The sequence below is a fragment of the Rhipicephalus microplus genome, chromosome 8 (genome assembly GCF_043290135.1).
Source record: "Rhipicephalus microplus isolate Deutch F79 chromosome 8, USDA_Rmic, whole genome shotgun sequence".
Lineage (NCBI taxonomy): Eukaryota > Metazoa > Arthropoda > Arachnida > Ixodida > Ixodidae > Rhipicephalus > Rhipicephalus microplus.
Window position 1 is genome coordinate 107934421 of NC_134707.1, and position 19500 is coordinate 107953920.

Consider the following 19500-nt stretch of genomic DNA (forward strand, 5'->3'; position numbering starts at 1 on the left):
TCAACGATACAATAGTGTACATGAAGTTTACCAAACGGCCGTTGTAGCGTTTTCACCACGTCGCTCCTTTTTGGCCATACATAAATGCATGTCATGGTTTTTGTGTAAAGAAGATTCATTTATGTTTTTCACAAGCTGATATCATGCCATGACAATTTTGGTACTCAGCTACCTAATCAATCGACCACGAGAGCACGAGGACATATGCAGCCAGTGAAATAGACAGACCGGTAGATACGCCCTAAACATGTTTATTTTGCAATGAAATATTGCGCACGTAATAATTAGTGCCTAAATTATTTGTTACCAATAGTATATGTGCAAGTTCTGCCGCCAGAAGGGATCAACGTAGCCGAATTACCTCACATTTCTCTTAAAGCTATCGCTCTCTGCATGCCAGGCGATGCCAGCGAACGCGAATGCTTGAACCAGTATGGCTTCCACAAAAGCAGTGTCTCCACCCTCTCTCGGAGGAGAACATTTAGGCACCCTAGCCACCTGGGTAACGGTGTGCCATCTAGCCGGCGCCCTTTTGATCGTGGCACACAGCCGTGCCTCTCGTGGAAGCAATGAGAAAAAACGGCTTGCTAAAAGAGAACCGAGGCTCGGCAAGAGGAGCTTTGCCCCCTAAAAATTGGTTTGCGACACTGACCTTCTTTAGCTAGCGCGCCCTTCATAGCTTGATAGGTGATTCAAGACGCATACAATTTTGTAACACTAACAAAAACTCGTTTTCTAATCCAGACGGCGTCAATGGAGGATCTGGTGTGTAGTATCTCGAGAGCCATCAGTATGGAGCTTGTTTGTGCCCTCTGCTTTCTCTACTTACTTCGCAGTGAGACGACAGACCGCTCGAACACCGCTTCGTTCCTCGAAACAGCTGCATGTATTTGCATTAGCGTGTGATGGAGTTGCCCGAGATTGCATTCAAAAGAGCTAGCTGCTATTGTTACATTACAAAATTTTTCATTACATTGCTATTCCTCCGCCCTTGCGGGGAAACTAATTGTATTCATAATGTTTGAACAATTAAGCTGGTGAATATTTTTTGCTAGACACAAAAGAAAACTTGGTATAGCATGCCGCTGTACTGCCGGAGACGCCCCACTACGTCCGCTATTTTTATTTGATCGCAAAGCGTGTTTCTCTGTTTGAAACACCTCACTCTGTCAGGCTCACTTGATTAAAAGACGTGTGAGTAAACTCTACGCTTTCCAAGCTCCTTTCAACCTTTTCGATATGCCGTGCCTATGACGTGGCTCCAGTGAGCTTTCCCGTCACCCCTGTGCCCTCACTTCTGCAGCGATGTCTACTGCTATTCTTCGATACTTGTGTATGAGCGTAGGCGCTCCTTCCGGGAGATGAAATGAATAGCCCTGATTGTACTTCATTCTGAAAGCCTTATATATGCATAAATAGTCAAACTGGCTAGGGATCTGACATACTCCCTATATCGGAATAACACTAGACACGGACACAGTGCTCTCAGGCAGTAATAATAAACCGTTAATTCATATCCTGTACATTAATTTCCGTGCAACAAATTGCGTATTTGCATATCTATTATAAAAAAAATCTTTTTTCTGCTGATGCCGATCGTGGTGCTCTACGTGTTATACTAAATAGGTAAAATATGTTATTTTTTTCGGACACAATTTTATGAAATAGTGAGCATTCAAGGTTAGAGTGAGGTATTCGCACATTCCCAGGACATTCAAGTTTGGGAAAAAGTCATCATTAGCCGGATGGTGAAGACAACTGCTATCGAGGCGTATTTGGCGCCCATATGAAAATTCAGACCTCTTAAGAAGTATTGTAGTTTTTATTTGTTTGTATCCTTAAGGTAATCACCTTCCCCGGCAAAACACAAATAGGCCATTTTTTTGGCGTGAACCATAGAAAAATCAACGTATTTAGGGCACCTTTAGGAATATTTATTGGTTGACGTGTTCAAAGGCTTTTAGGGTAGAATAAACTGAAAACATTTTAAAAATAGTAATGCCTTTTTAAATATTCTGCCCCCCCCCTCAGTATCGCGCTTTGTCATTGAGCCAATAGCCAGGAATAGCTTTTCAAGACCAAGTGACCAGAAGCTAAGCCTCCTGGTCTCAGATCGTCCACAACCTGATAATAAAGTGTGCTTTCACTTCATCCCTCGTCGCTGCAAGGAGGAAAGGTTGCCTGTGTGACTCGAAATAAAATTCAACAAGTCAAGATGCTTTGTATGTAGCAGTTTGAGAGCCTATTTGTCTTTAAAAACTTTGAAGTGTATGAGACCGGAGGTACGAGGCCTACTGTGTGTCCCTGAAAGGAAGGCGGTATGTACGCAAATAAATAAGGATTTCGCTAGAGTTGACAGGTCACTTGGTGCGTTGCGCTTAGTTGTGATTCTGTTAAAATTGTTGGAATTGTTGTTATTGTATATCACGAAACGATACATAACACCGTAAGCAGCAGCTGAACCTGAACTGAGCTGCCATAATAACAACGGTTAAATGTTCCTAGAAAAATTGCTTTGGTATGCCTGCTTGCCGCTTTGTTTCTTTTTTTTAGTATCGGATGCATTCTGTTTGCTGTTATCTGGGGTTAAACATTCGAAAACCACCATATGTATATGAAAGCTATCGTAGTGGGGGCAACCGAAAATTTCGACCACCTGAGGTTCTCTACCGTGCACCTAATCCTGAGCACACGGGCCTATAGCATTCTTGCCTTAATAAAAAATGCAACCGCCACAGGCTGTATTTGATGCCAAAAGCTTCGGGTGAGCAGTTGAGCGCCATAACCACTAGACCACCGCTGTGGCACAGTGTGGGATACATTCAAGGAGCACGCTTGATACGCGTAAATCTATTGTCTGGAGTGAAACTAAGCATTGTATGAGTAACAACTCTTTATTTTATAGTTTTCATAGGTTTGAAGCATGTTATAATATTAGAGTTCATGAGAAATCAAAGTTGAAGCATCATCGTCATCAACATCATCATCATCAGCTTGACTACGTCCACTGCAGTACAAAGGCCTCTCCCATATTCCGCCAGTTAACCTGGTCCTGTGCTTGCTGCTGCCAATTTATACCCGCAAACATATTAATATTAGATGCGGAAGCATCTTATACTCGCGCTTTGTAGTGCGCCGTCCGCGCCGTCCGCACCGCTTCTCGAACATTCGACAGCTGACGCGCGCGCATGCGCCGTCGCGCCGTCGCCCACTCTTCCACCATCTGTGCATCCCTTCCTCCCCTACACACCGCGCGCGCTTCACTCCTCCACCATTTGTGCACCCTTCCTCCTCTACACACCGCGTTCGACATCTACAATTCTCCTGATTCTCCAGTGGACGCGCATGTGGCGTCGCGCTTCGAGAACATTCAACAGCTGACAGTGCATGCGCCGTCGAGCTGTATATATACTCAAGGTCGGCGCTCGCTCGCTCAGTTGCCGCTCGTCGGTTGGTTTGTACGGCGCGTCGACGTCCAAGGTCGCGGTGAAATGAATTCCAACGAATCCACAAACACAATGATCGACGTCCCTTCGACCATCGCCGCCCTTTCGCATACGTGTGTACGTGTTCACTCATTTAACACCCCCTCCTACAACCACGTTAACCAATTTAGCCATCGACCCAAGTAAGTCGCAATTTAACACCCCATTTCACAACCACGTTAACCAATTTAGCCATCGACCCAAGTAAGTCGCACTTTAACACCCCGTTAACCAACTATATGCTCCGCATCCTCCTCAGTGTTCCCCCGAGGGAAGCTGCGGGCAATTTTTTCTCGTCTGCCCTTCTGTCTCCCCCTAACCCGCTTGCCTTTTTAGGAATCCAGTTAGTTACCCCTGAGGATCACCGATTATCCTGTCTACACGCTAAATACCCGGCCCATGCCAATTTCCTCTTTTTGATTTCAACTATGATATCCTGAACCCCCGTTTGTTCCCTAATGCACTCTGCTCTCTTCTTGTCTCTTAAGGTTACACCTACCAATTTTCTCTCCATTGCTCGCTGCATCGTTCTCAATTTAAGCTGAACCCTCTCTGTAAGTCTCCAGGTTTCTGCTCTGTAGCTGAGTAATGTTATGCCTGCGAGTCCGCAGCGAACGTCCATGCCTCGGAAAAAGAAAATCTGTGTCAAGGCCAGCACGCGAGCCCGCCTGACGCGGTCAACAACTCAACGGCGTCATCATGCGACGGCGCCTTTCTGGCGCGAACGTGCAGTGAGTCACCTAAGCACGCGAGCCCGTCGGCTAAACAACCAGCGCCTTCCTGTCTGGCGGGTCTCACGCAATGCCTGGCGACGTCACTCGTCCTTGGGTGCAGCCACCTGCAGCGCGCCTCTCCAGATTCGATGAGAAAGAATGACGCGGCCCAGCGGCGACCCCATTGGAGGATTCTAACCTCACGACCAGTGGCGCTTCTGGTTGGACATTTGAGTTGGACCCGGTGCATATAAAAGAAGCCCTGCGGAGCGTCGAGAGCAGACCCATTTTGAGAGTAGAGCTATGCGTTAGAGAGAAGAGCTCGGCTCTTCGCGTCTCCGTCGGCCCAAGTGCCGAATTTGTAACGCCTCTGTATATATGCTGTAGATAAACCTTGTTTACCTCACCGTCGTCTCGTGCGCTCGTCTATCAGCTCTGCGCAGAAGCAGTCGCGAGCTGAGAAACCTACGCTACCAAACGGCTGGTGACCTTCCCGGTGGAATTCGAAGCAGTGGCGCCTTCGGGACCGTGTTGGCGTCGCCGTCTTTCGAAACAGTGGTTGCAGCGGTGAGATTCGTAGCGCCCTTCGTAACGTCGTCGGAGGCGCGCTTCGTAACAGTGGTTGGCAGCTGCGGGATCGGTCGGCATCAGCGACATCGATGCGGTGAGTGCCTGATGTTTTCCCCTCAGTTCACTAGACTGCTCTAGCTCAGGTTGTAGTAGTTTAGAGAAGGGCTGTGCGAAGCATTGAAGTGAGCTTTGATCGTTTCAAGCAAAGTCGAAGTGAAACCAAAGTTAATGCGGAGGGGGTAAACAAGGGAGTGTGAAAAATTGCTTGCGAGTCTTGCTAGTTGACTTATAGTGGGTACGGCAAGTAAATTGTTAACAGGGGCAAACAGCAAGAGGCTAGTGTGAACGATGGAGAACCTTAAAGTGAAGGAACTCATCGAAATTTGTGAGGAACTCGGCATTACTTTGGGCCGTGCGAAACGAAAGCAAGTGATCCTTGAGATCATGAAGGATGAGGGAGTGTCGGCTGAGGAAGTCGATGAGGCCTGGGTGGATATCAAAGCACGCCGCGAGGAGGCTGAAAGGCGAGAAGCTCGCGAACGTGAAGAAGCTGAAAGGCGAGAAGCTCGCGAACGTGAAGAAGCTGAAAGGCGAGAAGTTCGTGAAGAAGCTGAAAGGCGAGAACGCCGCGAGGAGGCCGAGAGACAGGAGCGCCTCGAGTTGAAACGAATAGAATTGGCAATACTACAGTGTTCGCAGGCACCTAGCGTAGCTTCTCCAACAGTTCAGGTCAGCGGTTATAGAATTCGGGACCAATTGCCACCGTTCGTAGTAGGCGAGGACATGGCGAAGTATCTCGTCAAGTTTGAACACGTCTGTGAGCGAAATGCTTTGGAGCGGTCTCTTTGGGCGCTGAACCTGTTAGCTCTTCTTTCTGGCGAAGTGTCCGACGCGATAACTTGCTTGTCGAGGGAAGCGTTTGAGAGCTATGACGATGTTAAGGAAGTGCTCTTGAGACGTTATAAGTTGTCACCCGAGGCTTTCAGGCAAAGGTTACGGTATGCTAAAAAGGGGAATGAGTCACATGTTGACTTCGCGTTTCGTCTTAAAGCCGATTTAATTGAATGGCTCAAGGGCCAAGGCGTTTATGAAGACCGCGATAAAGTGGTGGAATGCGTTGCATTAGAGCAATTCTACCGCTGCTTCGAGGAGGATGTCAAACTTTGGCTGCAGGACAAACTTGGTGAAGTACAGCTAAACAAGGCAGCAGAGTTAGCTGAGGAGTATTATACTCGCCGAAAGTTGCATAGCAGGGCAGTGCGCGTTGAAAAGGATGAAAGGAAAAAGGGCTTTTAGAAGAAACCTGATCCACGGAAACCCGCTTCGCACCGTCATTTCAAGAAGGACCCGTCTTTTACGAAGGACAGTGTAGGGGAAGGGCAAAGAGAAGCGGAGAAATCGAGTGAGGTTCCTAAACAACGCACTGATACCACACGGGCGTTTGAATCGTGGAAGCCACTAATTTGCTACAACTGGAAAAAGGAAGGGCACATCGCGATAAACTGTAAGCAAAAGTTTGCTTTTGCAAGAATCCGAGAATCGGAAAGGAACATGCGGTTGTTGGAGCCGTATATACAAGAAATTAGTGTGAATGGGCAAACGTGTCGAGCACTTCGTGACTCAGCGGCAACCATGGATGTTGTCGATCCTTCATTGGTGTCTCCGGATGACTTTACAGGAGAATGCGCGTGGATCAGGCAAGTCGCCAAGGAGCAGAGTGCTTGCTTACCAATCGCCACGGTTGTCATTGAAGGCCCGTTCGGTAAGCTTCGCACCGAAGCGGCTGTGTCTGCCGCGCTTCTCTATCGTTTTCCTTATCTTTTCTCCAACAACTCAGAGCAGCTTCTTCAAGAGCAGGGTAAATCGTTCTTCCCCAACTTAGCGTACATAGCCCTCACGCGATCGCAAGCGCGGAAGCTTTCGCAGGGGCTTGATCTTGTTCAATGCGGTGAACTCTCGAGTGACCTTGTCGGCGGCTCGACGGAACCTCAGAAAAGAAATTTTCCGCGTGTGTCATGTGAGCAGTCACGCGAGAGGCTCATCGCCGAAGTGACCGGCGCGGTTTCCGTAGCAAGGGGAGACGACATGGCGCCATTGAGTCAGAGCGAGAGGGCTGCAACGCTCTCGCCTGTAGCGGAAAGTTGGAGTGAGCGGTCGAGGGTTGATCGAGAAACGCTCATTCAAGAGCAGCGTGAAGACCTCTCGATTAAAGCGCTAATAGAAAGCGTGAACTTGGGAAAAAAGAAAAAGAATGTTTCTTTTTTTGAGAAAGCAGGGCTTTTGTATCGGAGCTACACAAATGCGCAAGGTCGCAAGTATGAGCAGCTCTTGGTGCCACAAAAGTACCGTCGCCAACTATTGGAACTGGCGCATGAAAACGCATGGGCAGGGCATCTCGGCAAAAAAAAACCAAGGCTAGAGCTTCCCTTGAGTTTTATTGGTCAAAATTCTGGAAGGATATCGAAGACTTTGTACGCTCATGCGACACTTGTCATAGAGCGGGGAAATCCACGGACAAATGGAAGACACCCATGAAGCTTGTGCCAATTATCACAGAACCTTTTCGGAGCCTAGTAATTGATATAGTAGGGCCATTGCCAGAGTCAAGGCAAGGTTGTCGGTACATCCTGACGGCTCTCTGTGTAGCCACAAAATTTCCGGAAGCGATACCACTTAAGGAGCTCAATTCCCTTCATGTCGTGGATGCACTGCTATCTATATTTGCACGCGTCGGATTTCCTTCTGAAATCCAATGCGACAGTAGTAGTGTCTTCACCAGCTGCCTTACCTCTACCTTTATGGATAAATGTGGAATAAAAGTAGTGCACAGCTCGATCCATCACCCGCAATCTGATCCGGTAGAGCGTATGCATTGCGTTCTGAAACGGATACTGAGAGCTCTCTGCTACGAGCACAAATGCGACTGGGAAGCGTGTATTCCTCCCGCTATGTTCGCTTTGAGATCAGCTCCTCATGAGAGCACTGGTTTTAGCCCTGCATAGCTTGTGTATGGCAGGAGTTTGAGAACTCCATTGCGAATGCTACGCGAGTCCCGGGAGAGATTCGATGAGGACACTAATGTAGTTGCGTATGTTTTAGACCTCCTTTAGAGGCTTCGAAAAACGAAAAATCTTGTGGGAAGCCACATGAAAGCTGCACAAGTGTTGTCGAAGGAGTACTACGACAAATTGGCGAAGAAGCGCACATTTGAAGTTGGTAGTCAAGTAATGCTGCTGCGGCCATCCAAAAAGAACAAGATTGAGGTTCATTGGAAAGGGCCTGCCAAAATAATATCGAAGCTTTCTGATACCAATTATGAAGTGAAATTAGGAAGGCGGTCGAACAAAATTTACCATAGTAACTTGATCAAACCATACGTTCAACGTCAAGCGGTCGTAAATCTGCTGTTGAATGCTTCAGAGGAAGAGGGAGAAGAAATTTTGAGTTCTAGTGATGTAATCAAACGGGGATCGGAGGTAATCTTACAGCAGTTGAACCTAGAGCCTAGGTTGAGTGAAGTCCAGAAGGAGGACCTGAGAAGGATTGTTTCCGAGTTTCAAGACATGTTTTCGGACCGTCCTGGAAACACGACGGTGATCGAGCACGATATCGAGCTAACTTGTGAGGAGCCAATCCGTAGCAAGCCGTATCGTTGTTCCCCCGTGCAAAAGCAGATCATGAAAGAGGAAATCGATAAAATGCTGAAGTTGGGAGTCATAGTACCGGGCGAGATTGACTATGCATCCCCTCTAATATTGGTTCAGGTGCCAGGAAAAGATCCGAGGCCATGCATCGATTACCGGCGTCTTAACGCAATAACTCGAGACCAAACTTACCCGATATTAAACCTAGAAGAGAGGGTGGAAACTGTGTCACAGTCCAGCTATATTTCCACGTTAGACCTCGTGCGAGGGTATTGGCAAGTCTCCCTTACAGAGCGTGCGAGCCGCTATGTCACATTTGTTTCTCCATTTGGAACGTATCGTCCACTTAACCTGAGCTTTGGATTAAAAAATGCACCCATTTGTTTTTCAGGCTTACTGGACCGCGTTCTTAAAGGCCTCTCCGAGTTCGCTCTGCCGTATCTTGACGATGTCGCCATCTTCTCCAACAACTAGGAAGAACATGTCGAGCGTTTACGCGTGGTGCTGAACAGGTTGAGAGAGACTGGCCTTACCGTGAAACCTACTAAATGTCACCTAGGGTGTGGCGAGGTGTCTTACCTGGGGCACGTTGTGGGGCGTGGCCGGCGTAGACCTTCAGAAATTAAGGTAGCCGCTGTCGTGAACTATCCACGACCAACCACAAAATCTGAGATAAGGGCATTCTTGGGCCTGGCTGGATACTATCAGCATTACGTGCAAAATTACTCTAGCATTGCCAGCCCTCTAACTGACGCACTTCGAAAATCCGAGCCGGTTAAAGTAGTATGGGACTCAGAAAAGGAGAATGCGTTTTCATCTAAAACAGGCCCTAAGCGAAAAGCCTGTTCTCATGGCACCGGATTTCTCTAAGAGATTTGTGATTCAATGCGACGCGAGTGATCGTGGAATGGGAGCTGTATTGTGCCAGGAAGACAGTGCTGATAACGAAAGGCCAGTTTTGTATTTAAGTCGAAAACTCAGCGGCAGGGAAGAGGCGTACAGTACCTCTGAAAAGGAGTGTGCTTGCCTCGTGTGGGCCGTTGAAAAGCTAGCTTGTTCTGTCTCAGGTTCGAGGTTTGTGGTTGAAACGGATTACTGTCCTCTAACCTGGTTAAATAACATGTCGCCTAAAAGTGGCCGGTTACTAAGGTGGAGCATGATACTCCAACAGCACAACTTTGACGTTCGCTACAAAAAAAGGAAAGCTAAACGCTAATGCAGACGCATTGAGCCGTGCGTTTAGTTAGTACCTTCTCCACTTTTCGGTTTCTCGCTGGCGGTTCGGGGCGAAATTTTGTCCTCATCACGGCCTTAGCTGAGCGCTCTCGTCCAGAATGAGCTCAAGGAGCCAACTTTATGTTGCATTCTAATTCGTTACGTTGTTGTACGTGTAAAAAAACTTAGTTCTCATTTTAAGAGTCTTGTGTCCCACATGTGCCTCTTGAAGTAGAGGGAACAAAATTCCGATAGACGCGTAGCTAGGTATATGTTGTACTATACTTTGTCTGGTGTTCTGTCTAGTGACCGAGGGCACTTGCTTGTGTCGTGTGTTGTCTGTTGTCGATCCGTACTTGACAAGTTGCAGAACCATCGACAAGTGCTGAAACCAAGGATCGTCAGAGACGAGCGAAGCTGGCCGGCAAGTTGTGGCGACAAGCCAGTGGAGCTGGGATCCGTCCTCAAGAATGGGATGTGTTACCGGAACAGAGTCTCTAGCTGCATTCTCCCCACGGCCCTGGAGGCGAACCTGGAGGGACCTGGCGAACGAGCGCAACTGACATTCGAGCCACGTGGAAGCAGCTCGTCTTTCCGGCGCATTGTCTGGCGGCGGGGGTGCTGTTATGCCTGCGAGTCCGCAGCGAACGTTCATGCCTCGGAAAAAGGAAATATATGTCAAGGCCAGCACGCGAGCCCGCCTGGCGCGGTCAACAACTCAACGGCGTCATTATGCGACGGCGCCTTTCTGGCGCGCACGTGCAGTGAGTCACCTCAGCACGCGAGCCCGTCGAGTAAACAACCGGCGCCTTCCTGTCTGGCGGGTCTGACGCAATGCCTGGCGACGTCACTCGTCCTTGGGTGCAGCCATCTACAGCGCGCCTCTCCAGATTCGATGAGAAAGACTGACGCAGCCCAGCGGCGACCCCATTAGAGGATTCTAACCTCACGACCAGCGGCGCTTCTGGTTGAACATTTGGGTTGGACCTGGTGCATATAAAAGAAGCGCAGCGGCGCGTCGAGAGCAGACCCATTTTGAGAGTAGAGCTATGCGTTAGAGAGAAGAGCTCGGCTCTTCGCGTCTCCGTCGGCCCAAGTGCCGAATTTGTAACGCCTCTGTATATATGCTGTAGATAAGCCTTGTTTACCTCACCGTCGTCTCGTGCGCTCGTCTATCAGCTCTCCGCAGAAGCAGTCGCGAGCTGAGAAACCTACGCTACCAAACGGCTGGTGACCTTCCCGGTGGAATTCGAAGCAGTGGCGCCTTCTGGACCGTGTTGGCGTCGCCGTCTTTCGAAACAGTGGTTGCAGTGGTGAGATTCGTAGCGCCCTTCGTAACGTCGTCGGAGGTACGCTTCGCAAAAGTACCGGCAAGGTACAGCTGTTATATAGTACCTTTTTCTTGAGGGATAGTGGAAATCTACCTGCCATAATCTCAGAGTGCTTGCCAAAGGTGCTCCATCCTTATTCTTCTAGTTACTTCAATATCATGGTTCGGCTCCGCGGTTATTACATGCCCTAAGTAGACATAGTCTTTTACAACTTGAAGTTCACTATTACCTATCTCGAAGCGCTGCTCTCTTCCGAAGTTGTTGCACATTACTTTCATTTTCTCCAGATTAATTTTAAGACCCACCTTTCGGCTCTCATTCTCTAACTCCGTAATCATGAGTTGCAATTCGTGTCCTGAGTTACTCAGCAATGCAATGTAATCGGGGAAGCGCAGGTTACTAAGGTACTCTCAATCAACTCTTATCCCTAACTGATCTCATACTAGGCTTCTGAAAACCTCCTGTAAGCACGCGGTAAACAGCATTGGGGAGATTGTGTCCCCCTACCTTACACCCTTTTTGATTGGTATTCTGTTGCTTTCTTTATGAAGCACTATGGTAGCAGTTGATCCCCTGTATATTTCTTCCAGAATATTTATATATATTTCATCAACGTCCTGATTCCGCAGTGTCTGTATGACGGGTGATACTTCTACTGAATCAAACGCCTTCTCATAATCTACGAAGTCTATGTACAGTGGTTGGTTATATTCTGAGCATTTATCTATAACCTGATCGATAGTATGAATGTGGACGATTGTTGAGTAGCGTGTTCTAAATCCTGCTTGTTCCTTTGGTTGATCGAATACTAATGTTTTCTTTACTCTGTTAGCAATTACCTTTTTTAATAACTTGTATACTTCAGAGAGCAAGCTAATAGGCCTGTAATTCTTCAAGCCCTTGTCATCTCCTTTTTTATGTATTAAGATCACGTTAGCATTTTTCCAAGACTCTGGTACTCTTCCCGTCAAGAGGCACCTCGTAAACAGGGTGGCTAGTTTTTCTAACACAATCTGCCCTCCATCTTTCAGCAGATCTGATGTTACCTGATCCTCTCCAACAGCTTTCCCTCTTTGCATGCTCTCCAAAGCTTTTATGACTTCCTATATCATTACTGGTGAGGTATCATCTGGGTTACTGCTAGTTCTTATAGTATTAAGGTCGTGGTTGTCCCGGCTACTGTACAGATCTCTGTAAAACTTCTCCCCTATTTTAAGTATTCTGTCTATATTGGTAGTTATTTTGTCTTCTTTGTCCCTTATTGCATGCATCTGAGTTTTGGCTATCTCAAGTTTTCTCTTCACTGCTTTGACGCTTCCTTCGTTTTTCTGAGCGTGTTCAATTCTCTCCATGTTACGCCTTTTTACGTCGCATACCTTGCGCCTATTAATCAACTTCGAAAGCTCTGCCGGTTCTATATTGTCTATTGTATTGAGACTTTTTATGATTTGACGCATCCGAATGAGATTCTTTGTTTCCTTGGAAAGTTTGCTAGTGTCCTGTCTAACTATCCTGCCTCCAACTTCCACTGCACACTCCGTAATTATACAAGTCAGATTATAATTCATTGTATCTACGCTAAGGTTGGTTTCCTCACTAAGAGCCGAGTACCTGTTCTGATGCAAGACTCTGAATCCCTGTACTTCCCCTGTGAGTGCTAGCTCATTGATTGACTTCTTGCATATTAGTTTCTGTCGTTCCTTCTTCAAGTCTAGGCGAATTTTTGACCATACCTCTCTGTGGTCACTGCATTTTACCTTGCCAATCCCTTCCACATCCTGCACGATGCCTGGGTGTGCACTCATTATAAAGTCTATTTTGTTCCTATTTTTTCCATAAGGGCTCCTCCTTGTCCACTTGCGGTTTCCTCATTTTCGGTAGAAGGTATTCAAAATTCGTAAATTATTGCGCTCTGCGAATTCTAGAAATGCCAGAGGAGACTCTGGCATTTCTAGTACCTATGCCATAATCTCCTACTGCCTGGTTTCCGGCCTGCTTTTTCCCTATCTTTGCAATAAAGTCTCCCATCAGTATAGTATACTGTCTTTTTACTTTACACATTGCCGATTCCAAGTCTTCATAGAAGCTTTCAACTGAAGCTTCGTCATGGCGTGATGTAGGCGCGTGAGCCTGTACCACCTTCATCTTGAATCTATTATTCAGTATAATTACTATACCCACCACCATTCTTTAATGCTATAGTGTTCCTCTGTGTTGCCAGCTATGTTCCTCTGAAATAGAAACCCCACTCCCAGTTCAGTTCTGTCAGCCAAGCCCCGATAGCAAAGGACGTGACCATTCTGTAGCACTGTATAGGTATCACCTGTCCTCCTAACCTCACTGAGCCCTATTATGTCCCATTTAACACCCTCTAGCTCTTCAAATAGTACAGCTAGACTTCCCTCACTAGATAAGGTTTTATCGTTAAACGTTGCCAAGTGCAGGTTCCAATGGCGGCCTGTCCGGATCCAGAGATTCTTGGCCCTCTCTGCTGCGTTGCAGATCTGACCACCGCCGTGGTCAGTCGCTTCACAGCTACTGGGGACTGAGGGCCGTGAGTTAATTGACGTATGCATGTAAGATGTAGTGGCCAGATACTGCACCTGGGTGGCCAATCTTTCTCTGGTGAGGAAGTGCGTTACCGGTGGTGGTTACCGCTGAGGCCGCACCCCAGGCCTCATAAGGCAGTTCCAACACCACGCGGATTTTTTATCTCCGTTTGGGAACTGCGTGGCACCGGAAATTGAACCACGGACTTTTCGCATGCGAGGCAGATACTCTAACCACTATGACATCGCTGCTAATCAATATACAACACGCCCTGTCGTAAGCAGAAGGATGACAATCCGCGAGTTATATGCTGGGGCAGTGAGTGCCGCGCGCTTGAGCTGCCAGCGCAAAAGAGGCAGACGAAGTGGCAGTTCCCCTCGTGCCATTGTTCTGTTTTTGGCTGCGCTGAGCCGACCGCTCTTCGGACTTTTGTGAGGCCGCCTTAAAAACGTCTCCTGTCTCTTTAACGTGACATTTTAATGGTGGAGGTGCCGGGTAACCTCACCTATGCAACAGACTCCTTCTAGCAGCCGGAACGTGACCCAAAACCCAGAGCTTACGCCGGTACACCGTTTCAGTCGGAGGATTCGAGGACTGTCCCCCGAGTTTGTGCCTCACAGTACAAGTACGTCGACTGGTATGGAGAATACTGTTGCTGTCACCGCTTCCCCTACCGCTGGAGCCGCCGCTGCTCCAACCGCTGCACCCGCAGCTGCACCCACTCATTACACGCTACAAAAACCACGTGTTCCGAGTCCCTTTCGTGGTGGCCTCTATGAAGATGTGGAAGATTGGCTGGCTGAGTACGAGTACGTAGCGGATTTCAACGGGTGGGACGAAGTAGCGAAGCTCAAGAATGTGTACTTTAGTCTTCTGGATGGTGCTCGCACATGGTTCCAGAACCGCAAGGGCCTCCTAACGTCGTGGCATGAGTTCTGTCACAGGCTCCGCGAAACGTACTCGAGTCTCGATCGTCGAGAGCGCGCTGAAAGGGCCCTCCAGTCCCGCATGCAGATGCCTAATGAAGGTGTGGCTACATACGTGGAGGATATGGTTCATCTGTTCACTCGCGCCGATCCAACCATGCCGGAAGACAAGAAGCTGCGACACTTGATGCGAGGTGTGAAAGAGCAGCTCTTCGCTGGACTCATTCGTAGTCCGCCTAGAACGGTCGCGGAGTTCCTCACTGAAGCCGTCGCCATGGAAAAGGCGCTGCAGCAGCGGAACCAGTACGATCGGCAAGTGAATGCTACCTATACCACCGGGCTAGGCTCGTTCCCGACCGACGTGGGAGCGCTTCGCGAGCTGATACGTTCGGTTGTTCGCGACGAGCTACAACAGCTGCAACAGCTGAACCAGGCGCAGCAGCAGCCTTCCACGAATTGCATCGCCACCATCATACGTGACGAAGTTCAGCATGCGCTCGGCACACCTCGCCGCGAGACACCAACGCAGGTTGCTGCACCACTTCAGGCGTTCGCAACTTCAAGTGAACCTCTAGGGGTGACCTACGCAGACGTATTGAGACGCACCGTTCCGTCGTCCACGACACCATCCCCAGTGAGTGGTTTCCAGCGCACCACTTATACCGACACGTTCGAACACAACGCACCTACACCAGTCCCACTACCAGCCGCAACCCCGTACGCCACACTGCAGTCCGCACAGGTGGTCCCTTATTTTGCAGACACTCGACCCGTCATGCGTAAATCCGACATATGGCGCATGCCCGACCGACGACCGCTTTGCTACCACTGCGGTGAAGCGGGTCACCTCTACCGAGACTGCCAGTACCGCCGACTTGGGCTGCAGGGTTTTCCTGCCAATTCACCCCGCCCCCGGTTTGGACAGAGACCACCAGAAATTGAAGATTTTATCGCTCGGCAGAACGTCCCACTCAGGCGTCAGTCGCGCTCACCGTCACCGCGGTCGTCATCTTATTCAGGCAACGGAAATCGAAGGCCGCAAGGACGGTCTCCGAGCCCTCGCCTGGAAAACTAACGCCAGCGACCTTTCGAGGCGAGGCCGCTGATTCTCGACGTGATGAAGACCTCGCCCTCCAATCGACGCGACATCGGACCAACGGAAATTCGACTACGCCGGCGCCTGTATCCCAGCTGAGCGACTTTTCAATGGACATACCTGTGCTGCTCGACGGTCGCAATTTAACTGCCTTAATAGACACTGGTGCTGACTACTCGATTATTAGCGGACAATTGGCACGTACCTTGAAGAAAGTGATAATGCCTTGGACAGGATCGCATGTACGTACAGCTGGCGGACATGTTGTAACGCCGGTTGGTTTGTGCACGTCCAGGCTACAAATACGAGGCTGCACGTTTTTGGTCAGCTCCATCGTGCTACGTGACTGCTCCCGCGAATTAATTCTCGGCCTCGATTTTCTTCGGGAATATGGCGCCGTAATCGACCTACGGCGACGCTGCATTTCCTTTTCGACAGTCAACGCTACGTCAAGGGACTCCAACCGCCGTACAACCGCCCTCCGTGTTTCCGACGACAGTGTCACAATACCACCTCGTGCAAGTATCCTAATTCAGGTGACTTCCGAAGGAACCAGTGACGGTGAAACAATGGCACGAGGGGAACTGCCACTTCGTCTGCCTCTTTTGCGCTGGCAGCTCAAGCGCGCGGCAATATATACGGACGGATATATGGAGGCGTAAGTGGGTATGTGCCACAGGGGATGCGAGATGCAAGATGGCGGTACTTGGAGTGTTCACTAGAGCGACGCATGTATGGACGGACAGACAGACTAGCAGACGGACGGACAGATTGACGGACGCGTAAAGCGAGTAGTTGCCACAGGGGATGCGAGATGTGAGATAGCAGTACTTAAAGTGTTCACTAGATGGACGCGCGGATGGACGCCTCGATGGCTGGACAGACAGACTAGCAGACGGATGGACGGATAGACAGACGCGTAAAGTGGGTATGTGTCACAGGGAATGTGAGATGCGAGACGGCGGTACTTGGAGTGTTCACTAGATGGACGCATCGACAGACGCATGGACGGAACGACAGACAGACCAGTAGACAGACGGATGGATAGACTGACGCGTAAAGCGGTATGTGCCACAAGGGGTGCGAGATGTAGAAGCACTGCCTAACAAACCGAAGGTACCTTAGCCACTTTTGTCTTTCTGTCTAGCCAGCTACGCCTGCAGGCAGAAGTGGTCGTCTCGTTAGCTCGTTGGCGTTCCAATGTTGACAAACCAAAACGTGTATGTTTGAAAAATGCAATTCAACCACCGTTACATAAATAACGCGACTTCGCTTTCGCGTACGGCGAAAATCACTTTTATAACAGCGCGATTAAAGCGGAGCTTTGCGTTTGCTGTGCGCATGCATCGTACGCTAACCTCTTGTGGGCTCCCGTTGAGCGACAAAAGCTAACGCTACGCCCACAAGCTTTGCGTGCGGTATTCTAAAACACTATTTTCACCCATCACCTAGGGCACACATTCGCATACCTGTCTGCCAATGATGCGCCGGTATGCGCCATAGGCGATTTATCACCTATATCATCCAAGAATTAGGAAATCTTCACTGATCAGTGCGTGAGATCCCATGAAAAGTTCCCCACCTCCCTGAAGGAAATCATGAGGAAATGCGAATTCATTCCTTGCTCCCACAGTACGCAGTGTAGTAATTTAATGCAATAAGTTAATGCCAAGATGTGAATTTGTAACGTAACCATTTATTTACACATTCATCAGCCAGCGAATGGTCGAGAGCGAGGCGCGCGCTTCACTGCATATATACATACGTACGAACTAGGAGAGAGAGCGAATGGCGAGAGAATGAGCGACGAAGTACTGCACAAACCCTCACCTCCACTGCCTCCACAAACGCAGATGCTACGCCAAGCTACCGCGATGCAAGCACCCTCACAAGCCAGAGCAAGCTCCTCCTCTCTACTCACTGCCCGTTACTCTGCCCATACCTTCTGCTCCGGGTGGTATTCTGCACACTAATTCCGCCATATTGTCAAATTTCATAATACTGGCATTTTAAGCCAATCAGAGAGTTCGTGGCAGCTCACTTGGCCAATTAGCATCAATCAGTGGCGGAATCTGACAACATGGTGGAATTCGACCTTGTCCAGAATAGCACCCCCGGTTGCAAGGGGCGAAGATAAGCGTGCACCCTGCAGCTGTAGCTATATATTGGAGAGGGAGTAAGAGCGGCGACTGAACACATGCCGGCTCGTGTGGGCGGCTGGACGCCTGGCATTGCCCGACTAACAAATGCATTCGCATTTAAAAAACAGCACTGAGGCAGATGGCATTGCCCATGCGTAGTATGCCCCGATAGGAGCATAGACTTTACATGGCGGAGGCCGAATGTGGTTCAGGCCGCGATTTTCCATTTACGCATATCTTCATAGGCATGCCCACGGAAGTAGGTAGAGGGGGTGCCCGCAAATCATTTAAGAGGAAGAGGGTGCAAGACGAGTCCCACACGGCCTGCGACCTGGCAAAGAAGCGGGGGGTGGCAAAACGTCTGCCCCATATATTGACAACAGGGAGGGGAAGTGGTTCTGCCAAGCTTCGCCCCACCTCAAAGAGAACGCTTCGCACGCCTATCAATGTTGAATTACACGCACCATTTTATTTTGACCTGGTAAGACAATGTTGATTTGATTTATATGTGGGGTTTAATGCCCCCAAACCATCATATGATTTTGAGAGGCGCCGTAGTAGAGGGCTCCGGAAATTTCGGCCACCTGAGGTTCTTCAACATGCACCCTAATCTGAGCACACGGGCCTACAACATTTCCGCCTCCATCGGAAATGCAGCCGCCACAGCCGGGATTTCATCCCGCGACCTGCGGGTCTGCAGCCGAGTACCTTAGCCACTAGACCACCACTGCGGGGCGGTAAGACCACGTTGTTGGTGTATCATAGCGCAGTACATGTCTAATGTTTAGTACATAAAAATGAATGAAAGAAAAAATGGGCCGCGTATCTGCGTGTTTCACAGCAAATGTCGAAAGCCGTTAGTCTTCTGTACGGAGAGAGACATTTATATATTTAATGCTCTGCGCAAGTACAATAATTAATGGGATCGTGGAGGCGCTTCGTAAGGCCTCAGTGCCATCTGGCAGTAATCCTACTGAACGAAACCATCTGTATAACGTAGAGCCAAGGGTGAGTGGCAACACCATATCTTCTTCTGAAGCGCAGGAAACATCCACTTTTTCCTCCGTAGCGTAGCACTGTGAGCGCAGCGTGATGAACACTGCGGTCTTCAGAACTACACATATGCATTTTCTCGTATAAAAAAAACATCCCACAAATACTGACGTGTTGATATTGCGCCTCAGATAATGCGTAATGTTTGCTTCTTGATCGATAAAGTGCATAAGTATTGACGTAGACACCAGATCAAGATGAGTGGGAGCTGAGGAAGTGGTTGAACTTGGGCATGGTAGCTGTATGTTTCAGTTGACAGACAGACAAACAGAAATACAGACAGAACAAAATTTATGCGTTGAAGTATCTTAAGGAAAACTGTCGTTTTTAATAATCCCAGTATGTCAGACCTAGAAAGAGAAAGTACTCACGCTGTGGTTGGTGCCATGGGAGCCAGATTAGGGCTTGGAAAAATACGTAAAGACTCGGATTTGCCATGCACAGGTTGTGCAATACTCCCATGTCCCTAGAAGTGGAAATCGTTTTCGCATAAACACACTGAACATGAATGGACGGTTCGAACAGCAGAAGGCACAGCTAACGGCAAGGATTTATTGTTTGAAAAAACATGAATACACAGAAAAATTTTAAAAGAGCAGACAGCATGAAGGACGTTTGTGGCTCTCTCATTCTTCTTTGGACTTTGTCTGTCCTCATAGAATTTTTTGCACAGGTTCTGCAGGGGCTATACTAGCGAAAATTCATCAAAACCATTGTATTCCAAAGTGTTTTCTTTACAAAGCCCAAGTGCAAAATACCACTCTGCCTCTAGTGCT

At 48.7% G+C, this 19500-nt stretch overlaps 1 protein-coding gene across 1 annotated transcript in view; it reads right to left on the reverse strand.

The window, feature by feature from the left end:
* The window catches only part of LOC142768346 (uncharacterized), a 169565-nt gene extending 150332 nt beyond the window's left edge, over positions 1-19233 (reverse strand). The window contains exon 1 of the mRNA XM_075870318.1: positions 19096-19233. Coding sequence (XP_075726433.1) covers positions 19096-19186 — 91 coding nt within the window. The 5' untranslated portion in view covers positions 19187-19233. The remainder of the gene's footprint in view (positions 1-19095) is intronic.
* Positions 19234-19500: the final 267 nt, after the last annotated feature.